Source organism: Euprymna scolopes, chromosome 13, assembly GCF_053919585.1.
Source record: "Euprymna scolopes isolate OS-2025 chromosome 13, ASM5391958v1, whole genome shotgun sequence".
NCBI lineage: Eukaryota > Metazoa > Mollusca > Cephalopoda > Sepiida > Sepiolidae > Euprymna > Euprymna scolopes.
The window spans coordinates 40,922,806-40,941,701 of record NC_136494.1 but is presented as its reverse complement, the minus strand read 5'-3'; the positions used below and the strand labels follow the sequence as shown (position 1 = coordinate 40,941,701).

Here is an 18,896-nt window from a genome sequence, read left to right as displayed (position 1 = left end):
ATGCGGCTTTATTAGAATAGATTACATACTAGACAGCCGTGACCAGTCGGCTGAGTACTTGTTACGTATATTATTAAATATATAATTTCTCAACTTTGACATTGGTTTATAATCATATTTTAGTCAGAAATTTTATTTGAAAATGTATTACAGCATCCTTTGTAATACACATTTTACCTTCTGTCTGTATTTTTCTCTTCTCACTTTCTTTCTCTCTTTTAATTATTTACTTCGTTCACCTTCGTTTACCATTTGTTTTTCGTTTACGTTATTCACCTCAATATTCAGTGCGCACGGTGACAGGATACAAGCAAATAAGCAAGACAACAAAATCCACAGTTTTAATAGTATATTAAGCGTCTAGACGAGCCGTCTAGATAAACTCTCTCTCTCTCTCTCTCTCTCTCTCTCTCTCTCTCTTTCTCTCTCTCTTATTTGATAACGTCATTAACGGTAGTTATCTTCCATATTTAGTTTAATAAATGCCGTCATCAAATGTGCACGCAAGCACGTATTCAAACACGCAAGATTCACGGAGTTTTTGTAATAGAAAGATAAATAGATGAGAATTTTTTATTTTCGTTTAGATGTGTTCGATTCTTTGACTTGAATTATACGTGCTTAATATGAAAAAGCTGTCTCTAAGATATCGGAAGTAACATCTGGATGGAAAAATAACACTCGGTTAATTGATGCAGACACCCATCTGGCCAGAAGTCTAAACATTCAGCGATTTGACACAGTAGCATTTGCAAAGGATACTTGCAAACGCAGAGAACGAAAATAAATCGGTTTGATAAATAAACAATACATGGTTGAAAGCCATGTACGGTATGAGTGTGCGTCTACATTGTTTTTAGGCGAAATATCGGAATGGGCGTTGTAGTTATAAGTGTTCAATAATGGTAAATTAATTGGTCCGAATTGAGATGGGAAGAAAACATCTGGTTAATAAATTCAAGAGATCGGTTTCTATCAACTACGTGCAATCTCCAACCCAACAATTGTTGTTGTCTCTACTCGTTCGCAGCAACGAAGCAATAAAAATATACCATTATATTTTTATACATACAGTGCTTGTTATTGTTTTAAATAGATTAAAAATGTGCAACACATCCATCCATCCATAGCCTTGAGCCCCTGGGGGGGGGCATAGGTCATCTACAACTTTGTAGATGCTTTTGTAGCGACTGAGTTCTTTTTTCGGAATGAGGGTGCTGGCCCCACGCCCAACCTTCCCTGAAGGTACATACAGCGCCTAACCTTCCCAAATGGTCACCCAACTGGTACTGCCCAGGCTCAACGTTGCTTAACTTCGGCGATCTGGCGAGAACCGGTGTGTCAACGTGATTATGCCGTACAATATGCAACACACGTCTTTTCTTTTTGTGCTTTCTTTTTCTTTGCTTTGTAACAGTTTTGAAAGCTATCTTCCTTTAATCTGGTATGTTAGTTCTACACACAGCCGGTATAGCAGAGCATGTTGTGTAGGATATATCTTTACCTACGTGCACATAGCTACAATATTACACACTGTACAAGATTGACTGCAACAGCTGTACGTAAATTATCCTCACGTAGATTAAAATTTCTTTTTCTAATTTTAGAGACGGAACCACAGACATCACAAGAACCTTTCATTACGGATTCCCTACAAGTTATGAAAAAGTAAGAATGCATCATTTTCTTTTACTAACCAATTTATTTATACTTACGAATGAACCAAATGACATCTATATATATATATATATATATATATATATATATATATATATATATATATATATATATATATATATATATATATATAAGGCAAAACGGGCGCGCGAGTTTTTGTATGTCCAACAAAGGCTTTTTTTCGCCGGGCTTCTCGGGGGGGGGGTACTAAAAACTTCTTATATACGTGTAGATCATAATATGTACGAATTGCGAACGCGCATCGCGGCTAGATTTATTCACAGCGACTTTTATAAAATTATTGCTATTTTGCCTTCTCAAGTGTGGGTTGGGCTTTTCGTATAAAAGCGAAACTGATGTGCAACTAAGGAGTAGTCCTCGGTCTACATACCAAGAGCGTCCAGAAAGCAATGGGCGTTTGGTCAATGTCGGTGAAAACCGTCATATCAGACAATTGCTTTCATTTGGACACTCCCCTAATAAAGGAGCCCCAACCGTGGCTACCGAGAGCAAGAAGAAGGCCGATGCACATGAAAGCATGACGTCATTATCAGATTCACTTGTAGGTATATGGTCTAGGCTAAAGGTCCTTATCAGCAGCAGTTTCGTCTACAGTTTTCAGTTTAATGTCCAACATGATTTATTCTTGCATTGTTTCAAATTGCCGGGGAAATTATCCAAAAGGCCCCAAAGTACATATATTTTCTTTTCCTAAAGAGAAAGAGCAAGTCTCAATTTGGATACGTGCCATTAGAAGGGAAAATTTTATTCCAACCAAATATACTAACGTAAGTAATGTTATTTGTTAATATTAAACGTGTTTTTAATTAGAACTGTATTCAAGTACTTTCATAACGTTTGATAACATTGTTAATATAAATTAAAGAAACAATACTATTTATAGCTAATACATTAATATTATGTTGATATTTTTTAACTGTTTATTTTCTTATAAGGCTAAAATATCTTGAAAATGTAATTTAATTTTGTTTTAGTTTTGAAAATTATAAACAAATAATTTTTACATGTGAGTATTTTTCAAAATGTCTTTTTAATAATAAATAAAAAATAATTAATAATAAATAAAACCTTTCATTGAATATTTCGAAATATTTTAAAGTTCTATACTTTTTTCTAAAGTCGGTTTGAAAATTAATCACCACGCAGCGATAAAAATTAGCTGTGACTGAACATTATATATTAAATTTGATTGTTTCTTTTTAGAATTACAAACAAATAATTTTTGCATGAGAATATTTGTTAAAAGAAGTTTAACATAGGGCTTGGATCTAATACATACACGCCTACAAAAAACTGTTTTCGCTGTTTCTTTTTTGTTGTTGTTGTTTTTCTTTGTTTTCGAGCCGACCTTCCTACCAAAACTTTTTTTTTCTTTTTTGATCTACCCCCTCCCCAACGCACACATCTACAAACTCTCGGGCAACGCCGGGTACCCCGTTAGTATATATATATATATATATATATATATATATATATATATATATATATATATATATATATATATCATCCAGAGGAAATCTCAAAATAAAGCCAAAACGATAATGAACACATAATACGGTTTGTTCCTTTTTATTTCTCTATTTTGTCGGAATACTATTTCCTTTATTTTCATCATATATATATATATATATATATATATATATATATATATATATATATATAATTCATGTATCTGCGTAAAAAATAACCACCTGTATATATAAAATGCAAGGTAACTCGAATTCAGTGCATTCTAACCTGACGATTCCCTACGGGAATGGAACGCAAAAGATTCTGTGTAGCTTAGTTGCCATATATTTTCATAATCTTATATATATATATATATATATATATATATATATATATATATATGGCAAAACTGGTAATTAGTAAAAACTTGAAGTGAGTGCTCAATACTATTGCAGAGCAAATATGTGTTTTATTTTTTTATTACCGTTTTATCTGTTTGGTTACATATGTTTCAGATGTGTGACCATGTTTACGATCCAACAGCCTCGTCAGGCCTCGCAGGACGACACTGTTGGATCGTAAACATGGTCCAACATCTGAAACATATGTAACCAAACAGATAAAACGGTAATAAAAAAATAAAACATATATATATATAATTTTATGCACATAAAAATTACTTTATATATATATATTATGTACATAAATAAAAATTATATATTTATATATAATGAATTTTATTCTTCCGATGCTTTTATTAGATTTACGTTGCCAACTGACCCTCTACTAATTCAAGAACTTGCATATATTTTCTCAGTGTTGCCAAACCATCCATTTTACAACCATCTCCCTATACTGTCCAGATTTGATCTTTCTCTGAAATTATCTTAAATACAGGCTTCGAACGAGTAACTTCAAAGGAATATCAACTAACATTACACATCCATCATATTATTCTGATATCATTTATTTCCATGCAACGCATGTCCTCAACCTTCACTCGCCAGGTTTCACTTTAATACATAATTACATTGCATAAACATGTGAAATACCCTTCCCTTGTTGGTAACGCTCTGCTGGTTGATAATGACAGAAATTCTCATAACTTTCTTTGAACTATTGCAATTGCACCAACATCCATTCCATCCTGTTCTCAAATTCATAACAAAACTTATGAACAACTGAAGTGATTCAGAGCTCCTCGTTTACCCTTGTTCTACTGAGAACCCAGTCTTTTGGAACAACCTTTTCTTTCATTTCTGCGACAACATCCGAGAATCCTTCACTCTTATCCTTCTTTTCGTACCATTTCTATCTAACTTTTTATAGCTGAACCAGATACTGCGTCTGTAATTTTTAGATTTTCTCAGTATTCAATAATTTCTCACGGTGACATTTCCAGGCATCTCTCTTGCATGTTCGTGTTTGAACTTCATTATCGTTTAGAATACACTTCTCTCCAACAAACTCCATATTTGTCTTTGCCATCTGTTTAGTTATCTTGAATTGTTCAGTTGTACTTGCTACACACTTCTTATAGTGGTGACTACTTGGCTAGGTCCAGTGTAAAAAATGCTCTTTATCATATATATATGCGTGTGTGTGTGTGTGTGTGTGTGTGTGTGTGTGTGTGTGTGTGTGTGTGTGTGTGTGTGTGCCGGTAAAGATACAAATGAAAATACAAAAGACTGAGAGATCTTGTACAACTTTATTCAGCTGATACAGATTTGTACAAGCCTAAATAACTAGAGAGTTCTTATATAAGGGAGATAATCTCCAAGCAGTAACTTATGATATTATCTTATTACACATACTTGAATTCGGTTTTATGAAATGGAAGTACAGATAATTTAAAAAAATCTTTTTCTCCTTTCTTTTTTCAGGAATGTTACACTCGTGTTTTAATGGGTTTCATCGATTTAGCCAGACGACGATGGCCTGAAGGAACGACCGGTATTATACACTTTTATTGATTTATTATTAACAAAAAATAACACAAAATTATCGAACGTGAAAAATCTATCAAAATGGCGTAAATTTTGTCAAATTAATTTGGGAGCATAATAAAACACTCTAAACAAAATAAACTGAATAAAACTAAAAAATAAAATACAATAAGCAAAACTAAACTAAACTAAAATCTTTATTTATGTAAAGTTAGGTATGTGTATATGTTTATATATTTGCATGTGCAGGATTCACTCCTAAATTAACTGACCACATTTTGGAACACAGATGCTCAGTGTAAGGATGGGTAATGTGGGGTACATTTAGTTTAATTTAATTTGATGGAAAAAGGGGGAGGAAGCCCTTCGTCAAAAATTGAGATACATCCGATTTTTGCGAAATTTTTACGATATCAATTAATAAACATTCTTTGAATTTCAGTTTCTTTAGAGTATTTTAAATGGCCTTAGGAGCATAAGTTAAACACAAACTCGCATGTGAAAATTCAAATATTTCAGATTTGCATTGAATTTGATCCATAGTCATAAGATACCAATTAAGTGAGATTCCCTGAATTTCAATTTCTTCTTAAGATCCCTTAATTTTAAATCTGATTCTAATTTTGATGAAAATCGATTATATGATTTTGATTCTAGAAACATAAATGTTTCTAGAATCAAAATCATATAATCGATTTTCATCAAAATTAGAATCAGGATTCTATGAATAAGGTTTAATAGCATTATAGTTTCATTTTACTCTTTTTAAAGGAACATAAAACTGGTGCAAAAGTGTCCAGTAAATTAATCTTACTCATCATGTGATGAGTATTCTTCGACTTTTATATCCATTAATAATATTAAATTAACAATGATTATATAATAGTAAATATTAGTTTACATATGACAAGAGTGGTGAAAAGCCAAAAGTGGCATTAAAGACAAAAACAGTGTAGAAAAGTATGAGTGAAAAAAACAAAAGACTGGAAGATGACATTGAGAATGTGTGTGTGTGTGCCATTGTTGATGTGATTGCTGCAGCATTATTGATAATTAACAATGAATAAAAAAAATGTTCAGAAAATGCAAAGGCTATAGTTTAGTCGTGTATAATTAAAACTTGAGTGTTATGTAATGTTTTTAAAAGTCTGGTTTTCGTAAATAAATCCTTGTATGGTTAACAATAAAAACTATTTTTTTACTTCTCCGCTTTTCAATTCGAATCAAAATGTAGTATCTGTTTTCTCGCTCCAAGAGTTCATCTAAACAAAAAATGGAATGGACTTAATTCCTGTCACCTTAAGCATCATCACTTGTGAAGGAAATCTGATGGTACTGTACAGACTATTCTTTTAACTCGTTGAGGGTGCCTTTCTTGTAAGCTGGGCATTTTCCCATATGAAACCTGATCTTTTGTCATATTTTGCTCACATGGAGAGGAAAGTAAATTTCAGTCGGATTAAAGGGAGATAATTCATCAGTAAAAGTAACAGACTTTAGTTACTCATTTAATTTAACTAAAAGCACAATGACAGCGATCTGGTTATGATTTGGGTACGTCAACAATTCGCTGGAAGAATATGAATATTGGATGTTCTCATTTTATCAACATTACTAGTGGGTAAGTAGAGAATTCATGTGAATACTCTAACATGTCATCATTGTCGTTGTTGTTTTTATTGTAGGAGGAGGAGTTAATTTGACTTAGATAGAGCCAACAAAAATCATGTCTTAGGACTGTCTGGTCTGTATGAAGTCCTTCTTTGGTCGTAGCTATTCATATTGCAGGTGTTTACTGCTGACACCCAAAGCAGCAAGTTCAGAGGCTGCATACAAAGTCAGGGAAGGTTTTTCCCAGAAAACACAAAGAAATAGCTGTTGCACATTTGCAGAAGCAACCTTATTATACTCACTCCATGTATTTGTGGTTCTGAACTGTACACATCCTTGCTTGCCATGCACAGAGGAAGAGACGACCAGAAGATAATGGATCTCGATGTTGGTGCTTCCTGAATTGTCACCAGAGCTCTATTAAAGAAGGGTTTGTCTGGTAGACACGTTGTTGTATTCTCTGTATGCTGTATTCATTAGTTGGAAAACACACTGTAATAACAAAGCTACAAATGTTAATTGTTGCCTCTTAAATTCAACATTGTTTCTTTGTTTTAATTTTCATTGTTAGCTCGACACTCTATTTCATATAACAATCAGCTCCAATAAATTTGTTTTGTTTTTGAACGAGAAGGAGTTAGTAATTTGAACTCCATTACAAGGTCACTGTCAAAAAAACACATGAAAGAGATGGTTTGCATGTTGATTTAAGTGTATAGTTAAAATTGATTTAAGTGTATGGTTAAAAACGATTAACAAGTTAATCAATAGAGTGTCACAAGTTCTGAAGAATGGAATGTAAATCCCAATGGCTCTGACGTCTGATATAAAACAAGGCACCTGCATTCTGATATAATGCAGGATGTGCCTTGAGATGGTTGAAGATAATTTTATTGAAAATTATTTGTTAGTGAGATATATCTGAAGATCATGTCAGATCATTCATCTAGATGAATGGAAATTCTGATGTAAAACCCCTGTGTCCTGATTTCTGATATTTTGGCACTGAGCCATTGGGGGAAGGAGGCCTTTTTAGTTCTGATTAACAATTTTCTTAGAGATGAAGACTCAAACAAAAATATCTGGTTTGCAAACTTACAATTGCTTAAGGACGAAATAAGCTCTGCTTACCACCCGCCTTACACTGCTTTCTTGTCTATTAGCCAGGAACACGTCAAAGACATCAAGTGTTTAGCCTTATTTCCTGACTAAAACAATGAACGCCGTCTCACCATCTCTCTTTCTTTAAATCTGAGCAACTTGGGAATACTTGTATGTCACTTAATTCATATGACTAGTCTGAACCACTTTTGTATTGACAGGTTTGACAGTTTGTTGCTGTTTCTATATGGTAGTACAGAAGCCCTAACTCTTATGCAGCACTAAGAGTGACTCTTTTATCAACAGTTGTATGATATCTGTAGTACCATGTCGTGCATAAAAATGGACCCCTGCATTTATCTTCAGCGGGTTTTCCCGAGGGTACAATTCCATAGATTTAGACTCGGATTTGTTTTCTGATATCCAATATCCAGTAAAATGATCATACCAGACGCCCCTCAGAAAACAACCAAATCGTCTCCTCTTTTAAGCCAAGGTCCTAGAACAAACGTTAATGATATAGAATAATTTCTTCTTGTAAACTCTCCAAATATCCTACACAAAACTAATATAAATACTTTCTCTCATTCAATCACATGCTTGGACTCCAAACTCCAAAATTGAATATTATAAATGTATAAAATATAAGAATAAATAATGATAATCTGGAGTTATGAGCAAACAGAACATAGGAGTTCTCATTTAATCTCAGGCAATACCGGATTTTCCTGAAAGTATATATATATGTGTGTGTGTGTGTGTGTGTGTGTGTGTGTGTGTGTGTGTGTGTGTGTGTGTGTGTGTGTGTTACAAACCAGAACAACATCGGCATCGTAGGTATCATATCCTAACAAAAGGGACCAATAATTGGTCTCCTTTACAGAACTCTCTGCAGCCTCTGCTATGTCTATGACTATGTCTTCCCCGGAAAATAGAAAATAGAAAACACACACACACACACACACACACACACACACACACACACACACACACACACACATAGAATAAAATAACAATTATAAAAACGGCGTCGTTTTATGCTTTAACCACTACTCACTCATCATTATCACTATATATATATATATATTTTTATTTTTATTTTTATTTTGTGTACAGAAAGTTGTTAGTTGAGACAGGTCATTGGTACCGTCGGTTTCAAGCCCGATAATAAGGCCCGTTTAAGGTATCCTTATCAAGCTCTCTTCAGCCAATATTCGTCTCAAAATATAAGTACGCTCTTAAAATTTGGATTTTCCTTTTAATTGAGCACTCTGCTGGAATTCTTTTTCCAAAAAAACTAATCATAATTATATATATATATATATATATATATATATATATATATATATATATATATATATATATATTCTTGTGATAATAATTCATAGTGATTGAGGGGTTGAACACCGGACTGCAAAGTCAAAGATGACCTTACAATTGGGTTTGAAGGAATTCTTCGACCAGTTTCCTACACTGATGATGCCATAAATATGAAACACTAGTGTCTGTAGGTAGAAATGATTAATATTTATTTATAAAAATATTATATTTTTTCTGTTCATACAAATGATTTGGTCTTGGTATTTAAGCATTTTATTGTCATGTACTAAATAATGATTTCAAAATTTTAATATTTATTTCTGAATCGTCTGACACTTTTTTATTTTTATTTTTCAACTTTCAGGTTCTTTGTTGGATTCCTTCGCGCGTCAACATTTGTGGGATGTTGGTCTCAATTACAGACATGGAACAGGTCATGGAATTGGAGCTTATCTCAGTGTTCATGAGGGTAAGAGATTATTTTGTCCCGAGTAAAATAAATGGTAGTAATTATATCGATTGTTCATCTCCCTCCACTTCTTTCAAAATGATATGATATTGTAAATTTGCTGAAGGTATTTTTATTTATTACCTGATGTACCTATCCAGCATTGTCTGGGAGTCTTTTTATTTATTTAAAAAAGAAGAGCATGCACACAAAAGCCAAGACAAACCTTGCAGCAAATACAATCAGCCAATTTGATTGATCCAAAACAAATACAATGGAAGGCATGTCAAATTTCTAACGAAATCTTATACTTTTTTTTTCCAAATTATTATTTTAATTTTGCTTTTATTTCATAAGATTTTGAAAGTTAAATTCACTTACGATGATATCAGATGCTCTTATAATATAGTACAGTACTAAATTGAAAACTGAATTTGGGACGCTAAATCCATACAATCCAAAAAATAGTCATTCTGATCATTTTTCCATCCACAGTCTAGCTTTTCATGTATATTAATAATAATATTAATTATAAAGACAATTTTTCTTTTTAATTTTCACTTACTTAAAATCAACGAGAATGGAAAACATTTTTTTCTTTTAACTCCTTAACTTTAGACTTGTATTAAAGATAATTATAGTATTTTAATAAAATGATATCAATTACTAAAATGTACAAATCTTTAAAACAACAAGGATCAGATTATTTAGATTTAAATGTCATATTAATAAATACAGTCTTAAAGTCATATTAATTAATTTAATAGTCTTAAATACATGGTCTGCCTTTTCTTTCAGTGCGGGATTTACTGTCTCAAATTAACTCTTCAATTTGGTACCGTGCTATTACCTGAGCTTGCAATATCATTGTCATTAAATCGTTATAACAGTACAACTTTAAGTGAGGAAAGATCGATTTTCTAGAAAGATCAGTCAAGCAAAGTGGTTCGATAAATTCATTGATTCATACCCATTAAGATTCGTTTTGGCATTCGGAATGTGAATCAGTTTACCTCGTCCAACCATCTGATTCGAAAATGGTAGTTGATTTACGATTTGGAAAAGACGAAAACTTTGTCATTAGATCACTTTGCCTAGCATTTTCATAAAATTAAATTAATGGGCCCATAAAGTAAAAAAATTGTGTGCTAGCTAAGTAACAAATGCAGGGATGGAGGAATGTCTATGCACTGGAATATTAGCAAAGGAAAGAGTGGTGGAATTTTACGAAATTAAATTATTTTTAAGTAGGATTAAAAAATTTTTTTTTTTTTACTGCATTTTTTATTTTAATAAATATTTGAATAATAATAAATAAAAAATAATAATTGAATATGCTAGTTGCATAATTACAAAAAAAAACCCACATACAAATGATAAAATGTTTTGGCAAGGGAGTGCTTTAATTCTCACTGATTATGTTTGCGGCTTTAGAAGTCCAACTATAAAAGTTCTTTTATGTTCAAGAAACAGGCGGCCCTCAGAATGTTCAAAGTAAGATAGTCAAATTTAAAGTAAGAAGGAAAGGTATTTTTTTTGTTTTTTTTTTCTTACCTAGGAGTAACCACTTATCAAGGCCCACTCAAGGATAAGGGTTATTGAGCATATAGTAGTCAATGGGTTAATATCATAGCAACCGTTAGTAGTGGAAGTTTGGTAAATTGGATTACTTAAGGGAATGGTTCATCAAGAATTTGTTTACGTTGGACTTGAAGACTACCAAATTGCAGTTAGCTGGAAAACAGGCAAACGGAGGAGAGTACCACAGGTGTGCAATTCTAAGAAAGAAGCTTTGTTCATGGAATCTACGTTTTGGTTAGGCACAGATAAAGAGTGAGGAAAATTATTGACATGGTTTCAGCTGGATGAGTGTTTATTGTTGAAGTTTAGCAAGAGGGGGTATAGATTAGAGATCAGATGAGCATTTGCCATAGAAATAATGATAAAGCAGAGACAAGCTCGCAACGTCTCTATGTAGGAAAGAGATTTCAGGGAAGAGAAAAGGACATCCCCCACTAAGCCACAAAGTCTATTTTGAACTCTGTCAAGACAGGATAAGCTGCTTCTAGCAGCTCCTGCTCAGATGTGGCAACAATACTTCATCGTTGGCCGTACCTGGCTTTTATATAGGTAGAGAATTGCATCAGGAGTGAGATATCTACTGAAGTGATAGAATGATCCCACCATTTTCCCAGGACCTTTGCAACAGATTTGATGTATGTGTTCTATTTCAGATCAGGAGTAAGGTCAAGCCCAGAAGCTTGTCAAAACGTGGAGCCTCCCCAAAACGAGAGCCATTCATGCCAATTGATGCCATATGGGGATAAGAGCGTTGATGATGTAAAGATAGCAACTAGGTTTTAGATGCATTAAAATTAACCAACCACCTTTTTCTCCATTGTGCCACGTGCTCAAGATCAGAGGAGAGAATCAGAGAGAACTTGGCCTTTGATGTGTTGCTATAGATAGTAGTGTCATCAGCATAAATGTCTACGAATGATGTAAGGATTTGTTTGGGGAGATCGTTGATGTAGATCAAGAAGAGAGTTGGGCCCAAGATGGACCCTTGAGGGGTTCCAGCATTAATACTGTGAGCTTCCGAATTCTGCCCACAAACTACTACTTTACTTGTTGACTTGACGGCTTCACATTCAGAAAGAGAAAGAATAAGGACTTTTTGCATTCAGCCTGACAAATAGTCTGCTGATTGGTTAATGAAAATCACCTAGACCAATCAGACAGGCGGCGTTTTTTTTAGAATAGTAGCGGTGGGCAAGAAGGTCACTATTTTATGAGGGAAGGAGAAGTAAACTATATTTTTATAATGAAGTTGTTTAATAAGTTTATTTTATGATCTTAAGACATATATATGTGGCAACGGTCATGGAAACAAGCGTCCAAGGGTGGCGTGTGCATTTGGTAAAAAGTCACCGACACTCAAACTCGAGACTCGACTGATAAGAAATGAAAATGTGACATATGCAAATTAAGACGCGATCAAACTTTGGTATATAAAAAGCCGGTATTTCTTTCATTGACGAGGAAAATATTTTGTTGACTCGGAATCGTTTGAACATACGGTTAATTCCCGTGTCAGTGGGAAGAAAAAAGACGGATTTTATACGAATGTCGAAACAGAAAAAAAAAAGAAGGATTTTCGTTTTTGCATGTGCTGAGAACATTGCAATTGCAAACTGAAGAAAAACTTTTCTTTTTTTTTTTTGCACGAACATTTAATTCGGCAGTTCAAAGGAAAACTTTAACTTCAACACTTCATATATATAAAAGTCATCTATCTGTCTGTGTACAGAACGATCTCTACAATACTACTCTATCAATTTTGGTCTACAGACTTGAAACTTAATATATAGAGGATTCAGACCTGTGGAACAAATTTGATTTGTTTTTTTAGCCAGTAAAAATAACTACTAAAGGGTCAAAATTGAAAAGAATTGGAATTGGCAGGCATAAGTCAACTAAACATGTTACTTCTGCCCATGAGCAAATATACATTTATACATTTAACAACATTATTTTTTAAGTTTTTATGTGCATATGGACTTAGCTCAGATGGTAACAAATAATGCTTTTTGTTTCGATTTTAGTTGATGACACCCAAGTCATATTTTTACAATTAATTATTTTAACTTTTGAAATCATTACTCATTATGAAATCATTATGCGTGTAGCATAATAATCAATAGAGAATTGGCAGCATAATAATAAATAGCAAATCTGTATAAATTAAAATATCATAAGCATATTTTATGATCAGGCAACACCGGACGGACTGCTAGTATATATATAAAATGAGAACGTATGAGAGACAGACAGAAATATCAAGGGAGATTACTCGCTTTTTATTTGTTTTGTTCCTATTTACTTGCCTCATCATGTGAATTAAACATAAGTTTTTGAAGTGGGCAAAATACATCTCCCTCATAAAAGAGAAGAACTTTGTATTAGAACAAAAATAAAATTATCTCAATCTAGAAAGACTAGTTAGTATCAGAACAGATACTACACGTTCATCTCAATTTCCAGAGGCTTAGCAATAGTTTTATTTAAGAAAGGAGAAGAAAAGTCTGTTGCCAAGGTCGCTGGAAAGATGGTGGGATCCTTCTACCGCTCCAGAAGATATCTCACTACTGATGCAATTCTCTATCTATATAAAAGCCAAGTACATCCAAGGATGGAATACTGTTGCCATATCTGGGGCAGGAGCTGCTAAAAACAGCCTATCCTGCCTTGACAGAGTACAAAATAGACTTTGTGGCTTAATGGGGGATGCCCTTTTCTCTACCCTGCAACCTCTCTCCCACAGAAGAGACGTTGCGAGCCTATCCTTGTTTTATCGTTATTTCCATGGCAGGTGCTCGTCTGAACTCGAATCTCTGGTCCCCCCTCGCCAATCTTTCACGAAAAACATCCGTCTAGCTGAATCCACTGTGAAAAATTTCCCCCACTCTATATCTGTGCCTAAATCAAAATGCGGATTCCATGAACAAAGCTTCTTTCTTAGAACTGCACGCCTGTGGAACTATTCCATCTGCCTGCTTCCCACCGGACTACAACTTGGATGTCTTCAAGCCCAATGTTAACAAATTCCTAATAAACCGCCCCCTTAAGTAAACACTTCATCAAATCTCCACACTAACGTAATGTACTTGCAATAACCCTTATCCCTGAGTGGCTTCTGGGCCTTGATAAGTGGTGATCACTGTGTAAAAAAATAAAAATAAAAAAATAAAAAATGTTTTGACAAATTAAAGTTTTTTTTTTCTTATATTTTATTCGTTTTATTTTTAATTTTTTTTACTGTTTCTATAAAAAATAATAACATTTTTTTTTTTTTTCAGGTCCTTCAAGCTTTTCTCCTTATCATAAGAAAAACGATGTGCCCTTAATGGATGGAATGTTTCTCTCTGATGGTAAGTGTCTTTTGTCTGGTAGAATGGATAACAATGCAGAATCTGGAATCGGCTAAGACAAATTCATTTTCGTGAACTGTTGACTTCACTTCATTTCAACATGCTCTAAATTATTTTTTAAAACTAGACCTTTTAACCTGTCAAAAACGGACAAAAGTTATGACCCATTGACTTAAAATGAATGCTTTATGCCAAATTGTTAGTTTAATATGATTAAATTTGTGCTCCTTTTGCATTAAATATTAATCTCTATTAATCCCTTACTCTGCATCGAATGAATACCATAATACTTAGTTCGTTGCACCTTATCATAACAAAGATCCATACAAAATTTCAGTCATCTCAACCTATTAGTATCCGAGAAAACGTGGAACAAACAAACAGACAGACAGACAAACTCAGAGAAATATAATATAAATATTAAATAATAATAATAATAATAATAATAATAATAATAATATATAAATAAAATATTAATAATAATAATAATAATAGTAAGTCAGAGAAAAAGCGAGATACACACACACACACACACACACACACACACAAAGTGATAACATAATTTTATTAATATAAAAATTATACACAGCAAAATACATTATGACAAAAATACGTCTTTTAACGTTTTTGTTGACCATTTATGGATGGTCAACAAAAACTAATATTACTTCCAATTGAGAACAACATATTTAACAAGTTTTGCATTAACCAGAAACAAAACTTCAAATCAATTAACTAAGTAATAATTGGTTAAATCTTTAAAGTTTCTATAGAATGGAACACCATATTTACTAGCAAAAAGTATGTTCCCTTTTACTCATCTGTCAGGATGGTATTATGCAGAATAAATATATGCTAAACTGATCCCCAAATGAATGAAGGCAATGCCTAGGAGGATGACCTCGTGACAACAGAACAGGTACTATACTACCTTCCTTCAGCAATGCTTGGGAAGAAGATATGATGACTGAACTAATTTTAAACTACCTCCCTTCCTCCAAAAAGAGGAGTTAATACCTGAAAGAATAATATGAAGATGAATGAACATATGTGCTACCTTCCAAGAAAAGACGATGCCTGGGGGGGGGGGATATTATCATGACATCAGAACAAATACTACACTACCCACCTCTCTGAATTGAATATTGAAAGATAGTACATTAGTTTGAAATGTACTAACTTGAGTATTAAAAGACAATACAATAGTGCAGTGATAGAATAGTATAATTCCGGCTTTTGACATACAAATACTAAATCTCCATTATTAACATATACAAGGAAAGCATAGAACTTTTGGCATGCAAATTGTAAAGAACCTTATTATTTTGCTATCTAGTTTACATACATATTTTTATTTTCAAACTGTACAATTTATGAAATAGTGATGTTAAAGTAATGCACGATGACAAAAATAATAATTTAGGGAGTTTTTATATCCTACAAAAGTCTAGTAGACATTGAAAGTGATATTATCAGAAGACACAACGATAATTAAGGCTAAATATTAATATAAAAAAACGGCAAATATCATTGAGCAACAACACACGTTTGATATTAATAAATTATGCATTTGAAATAATTTCAAATTTCTACAAACCTGCTCAATCCATAATAAAACCTGCCATGCATGTTTGAAAGTCGGACATACGCTTGACGAAGGAAGACATCCAAAATATAGCATCACAGACACCTATCTGCCTGATGCTAGTAAAAACATCCTACATGTAAAATATTGTATATAAAAAATAAACACGTACATGTATATCTGTATAGCTATACATACACACATGAATTGAATCAATAAAAATGAAACTATATAGCTGGTTCAACTATTATATCTTAAGTTGCGTCAGTTTGAGGCTATCCATCACATCTTTGCATTATTCTGTCTTCTATAAACTTAAATTTCTTCTTCTGTTAAGATTGGATTATTTGATCGTTATGTGGGGTATTATTTTCCACTAAAATAATGGATTGTGAACTCTAACCACCAATGTAAGTAATAATGAATAGTTTTGATTCACAAAAAATTCCTTGAAAAAAATACTCGATATGCAATGGCCAAAGAAAATTAGCAACAGCAGGCTATATGAGAAAACTCAACAAGAATGCTGGAATACCAAAATGAAATGGCTTGGACATCTTTCACATCTAGACAAAAAAAAACAACAGTAAAAAAAGAATGTAAGGAATAATTGAGATCACGCAATTCAGTGCAGCCCTGCAGTAAGCAGTTGAATGTTTCGATTGTAGTGCATGTGAATAACAGAATTGCTACAAGTGAGAAATATTTAATTAACAAAAGAAAAATTATCCAAGATATGAGAAATATTTCTTATTTGGAGTGGACCACCTAGAACTTGATTTGTCCAATTAAAAAATGTCATAGTTCTACAGATACAAGGTTCTGTGCTATCGTTATGACCCACGAGATTAAAAGATATAATGGTTGGCTATATACAAAACTCCCTAGATAGTAGTTATTTTATGTCTCAAGTGGTCTTTTCTGGTATAGTGGTCCTAGAATATCTCTCTCTATCTATATTCATGCAGATGGTAAGAGGAGTTGACTCTGTAAATGATTAACAATTAGTTGTGTTTGGGTGGATTTATGAATGAGATAAGAATTTTCATTTGTAGGCCTGTTGTTCAGTAGATGTAGAAAATGAGTAAAACAAATCTAAAAAAAAAAACACACCTTTTTACTTTATTTTAAGGTGGATTTGTGGCTTTGTTTGGAGGGAGCATCCTTCTGTTACAGAATTGACTGTGACCGCATGATTGAGATTGCAATGAATGTCAGAATGGAGCCATGATTTTGGACAAGTACAATGAGCAGAGGATGATGGTCTGTGCACGTTCATAATAGGAAGACTCAAGAAAACTTGGCAAACATGGATGCAAACATGAATTACAGAAACAATGAATCTTTGATACAAGTCTTCCGATGACTTTGTCATGATAGAAGTGGATAGTGCAAGAAAGTGAGGAATATGAAGCTGTCGTATGCAACATAAATGCAAAGAGAAGAAAAAGAAAAGAAAAAGAGAGCAGAACAACAACAATAATAGATATGTGACAGATGTTGAAGAAATTGTTGTAGCATTCATTGAGATAAGAGATTTCAGACCATTCTCAGCTCTATTTTTGCATAACATGTATAGAGCATCCATTACCAGGCAAAGTTGCCGCTCAATGTTACTCGAGTTTTGTGGTCTTGAAGGACAATTAATCTTGTGTTTAATGGATAATGTTTAATGTTTAATGGGTAATGTTTAATGTTTAATGGATATCTAATTAATGCTCGTAATTTGTTTGCAGAGACTAATTCCTTTAAGATATGCCTCATTTATTTATAATGCCTTTAAATATTTCATTTTGCCAACTCTCTAGAAAAAGTTTAGTATGTTTGTATATTTCTCATATGTGCATATAAAGTTTAGTATGTTTATATATTTCTCATATATGCATATAAAGTTTAGTATGTGTATATATTTTTCATATGTGTATATAAAGTTTAGTATGTGTATATATTTCTCATATGTGTATATAAAGTTTAGTATGTTTATATATTTCTCATATGTGTATATAAAGTTTAGTATGTGTATATATTTCTCATATGTGTATATAAAGTTTAGTATGTTTATATATTTCTCATATGTGTATATAAAGTTTAGTATGTTTATATATTTTTCATATGTGCATATAAAGTTTAGTATGTTTATATATTTCTCATATATGCATATAAAGTTTAGTATGTTTATATATTTCTCATATGTGCATATAAAGTTTAGTATGTTTATATATTTCTCATATATGCATATAAAGTTTAGTATGTTTATATATTTCTCATATGTGTATATAAAGTTTAGTATGTGTATATATTTCTCATATGTGTATATAAAGTTTAGTATGTTTATATATTTCTCATATGTGTATATAAAGTTTAGTATGTTTATATATTTTTCATATGTGTATATAAAGTTTAGTATGTTTATATATTTCTCATATGTGTATATAAAGTTTAGTATGTTTATATATTTCTCATATGTGTATATAAAGTTTAGTATGTTTATATATTTTTCATATGTGCATATAAAGTTTAGTATGTTTATATATTTCTCATATATGCATATAAAGTTTAGTATGTTTATATATTTCTCATATGTGTATATAAAGTTTAGTATGTTTATATATTTCTCATATATGCATATAAAGTTTAGTATGTTTATATATTTCTCATATGTGTATATAAAGTTTAGTATGTTTATATATTTCTCATATATGCATATAAAGTTTAGTATGTTTATATATTTCTCATATGTGCATATAAAGTTTAGTATGTTTATATATTTCTCATATATGCATATAAAGTTTAGTATGTGTATATAT

At 32.3% G+C, this 18,896-nt stretch overlaps 1 protein-coding gene across 1 annotated transcript in view; it reads left to right on the top strand.

The window, feature by feature from the left end:
• Positions 1-18,896, top strand: part of LOC145291984 (xaa-Pro aminopeptidase 1-like) — a 140,668-nt gene that overhangs the window by 110,308 nt on the left and 11,464 nt on the right. Inside the window, exons 16-19 of the mRNA XM_080137941.1 lie at positions 1,608-1,668; positions 5,031-5,100; positions 9,490-9,594; positions 14,433-14,504. Coding sequence (XP_079994067.1) covers positions 1,608-1,668; positions 5,031-5,100; positions 9,490-9,594; positions 14,433-14,504 — 308 coding nt within the window. The remainder of the gene's footprint in view (positions 1-1,607; positions 1,669-5,030; positions 5,101-9,489; positions 9,595-14,432; positions 14,505-18,896) is intronic.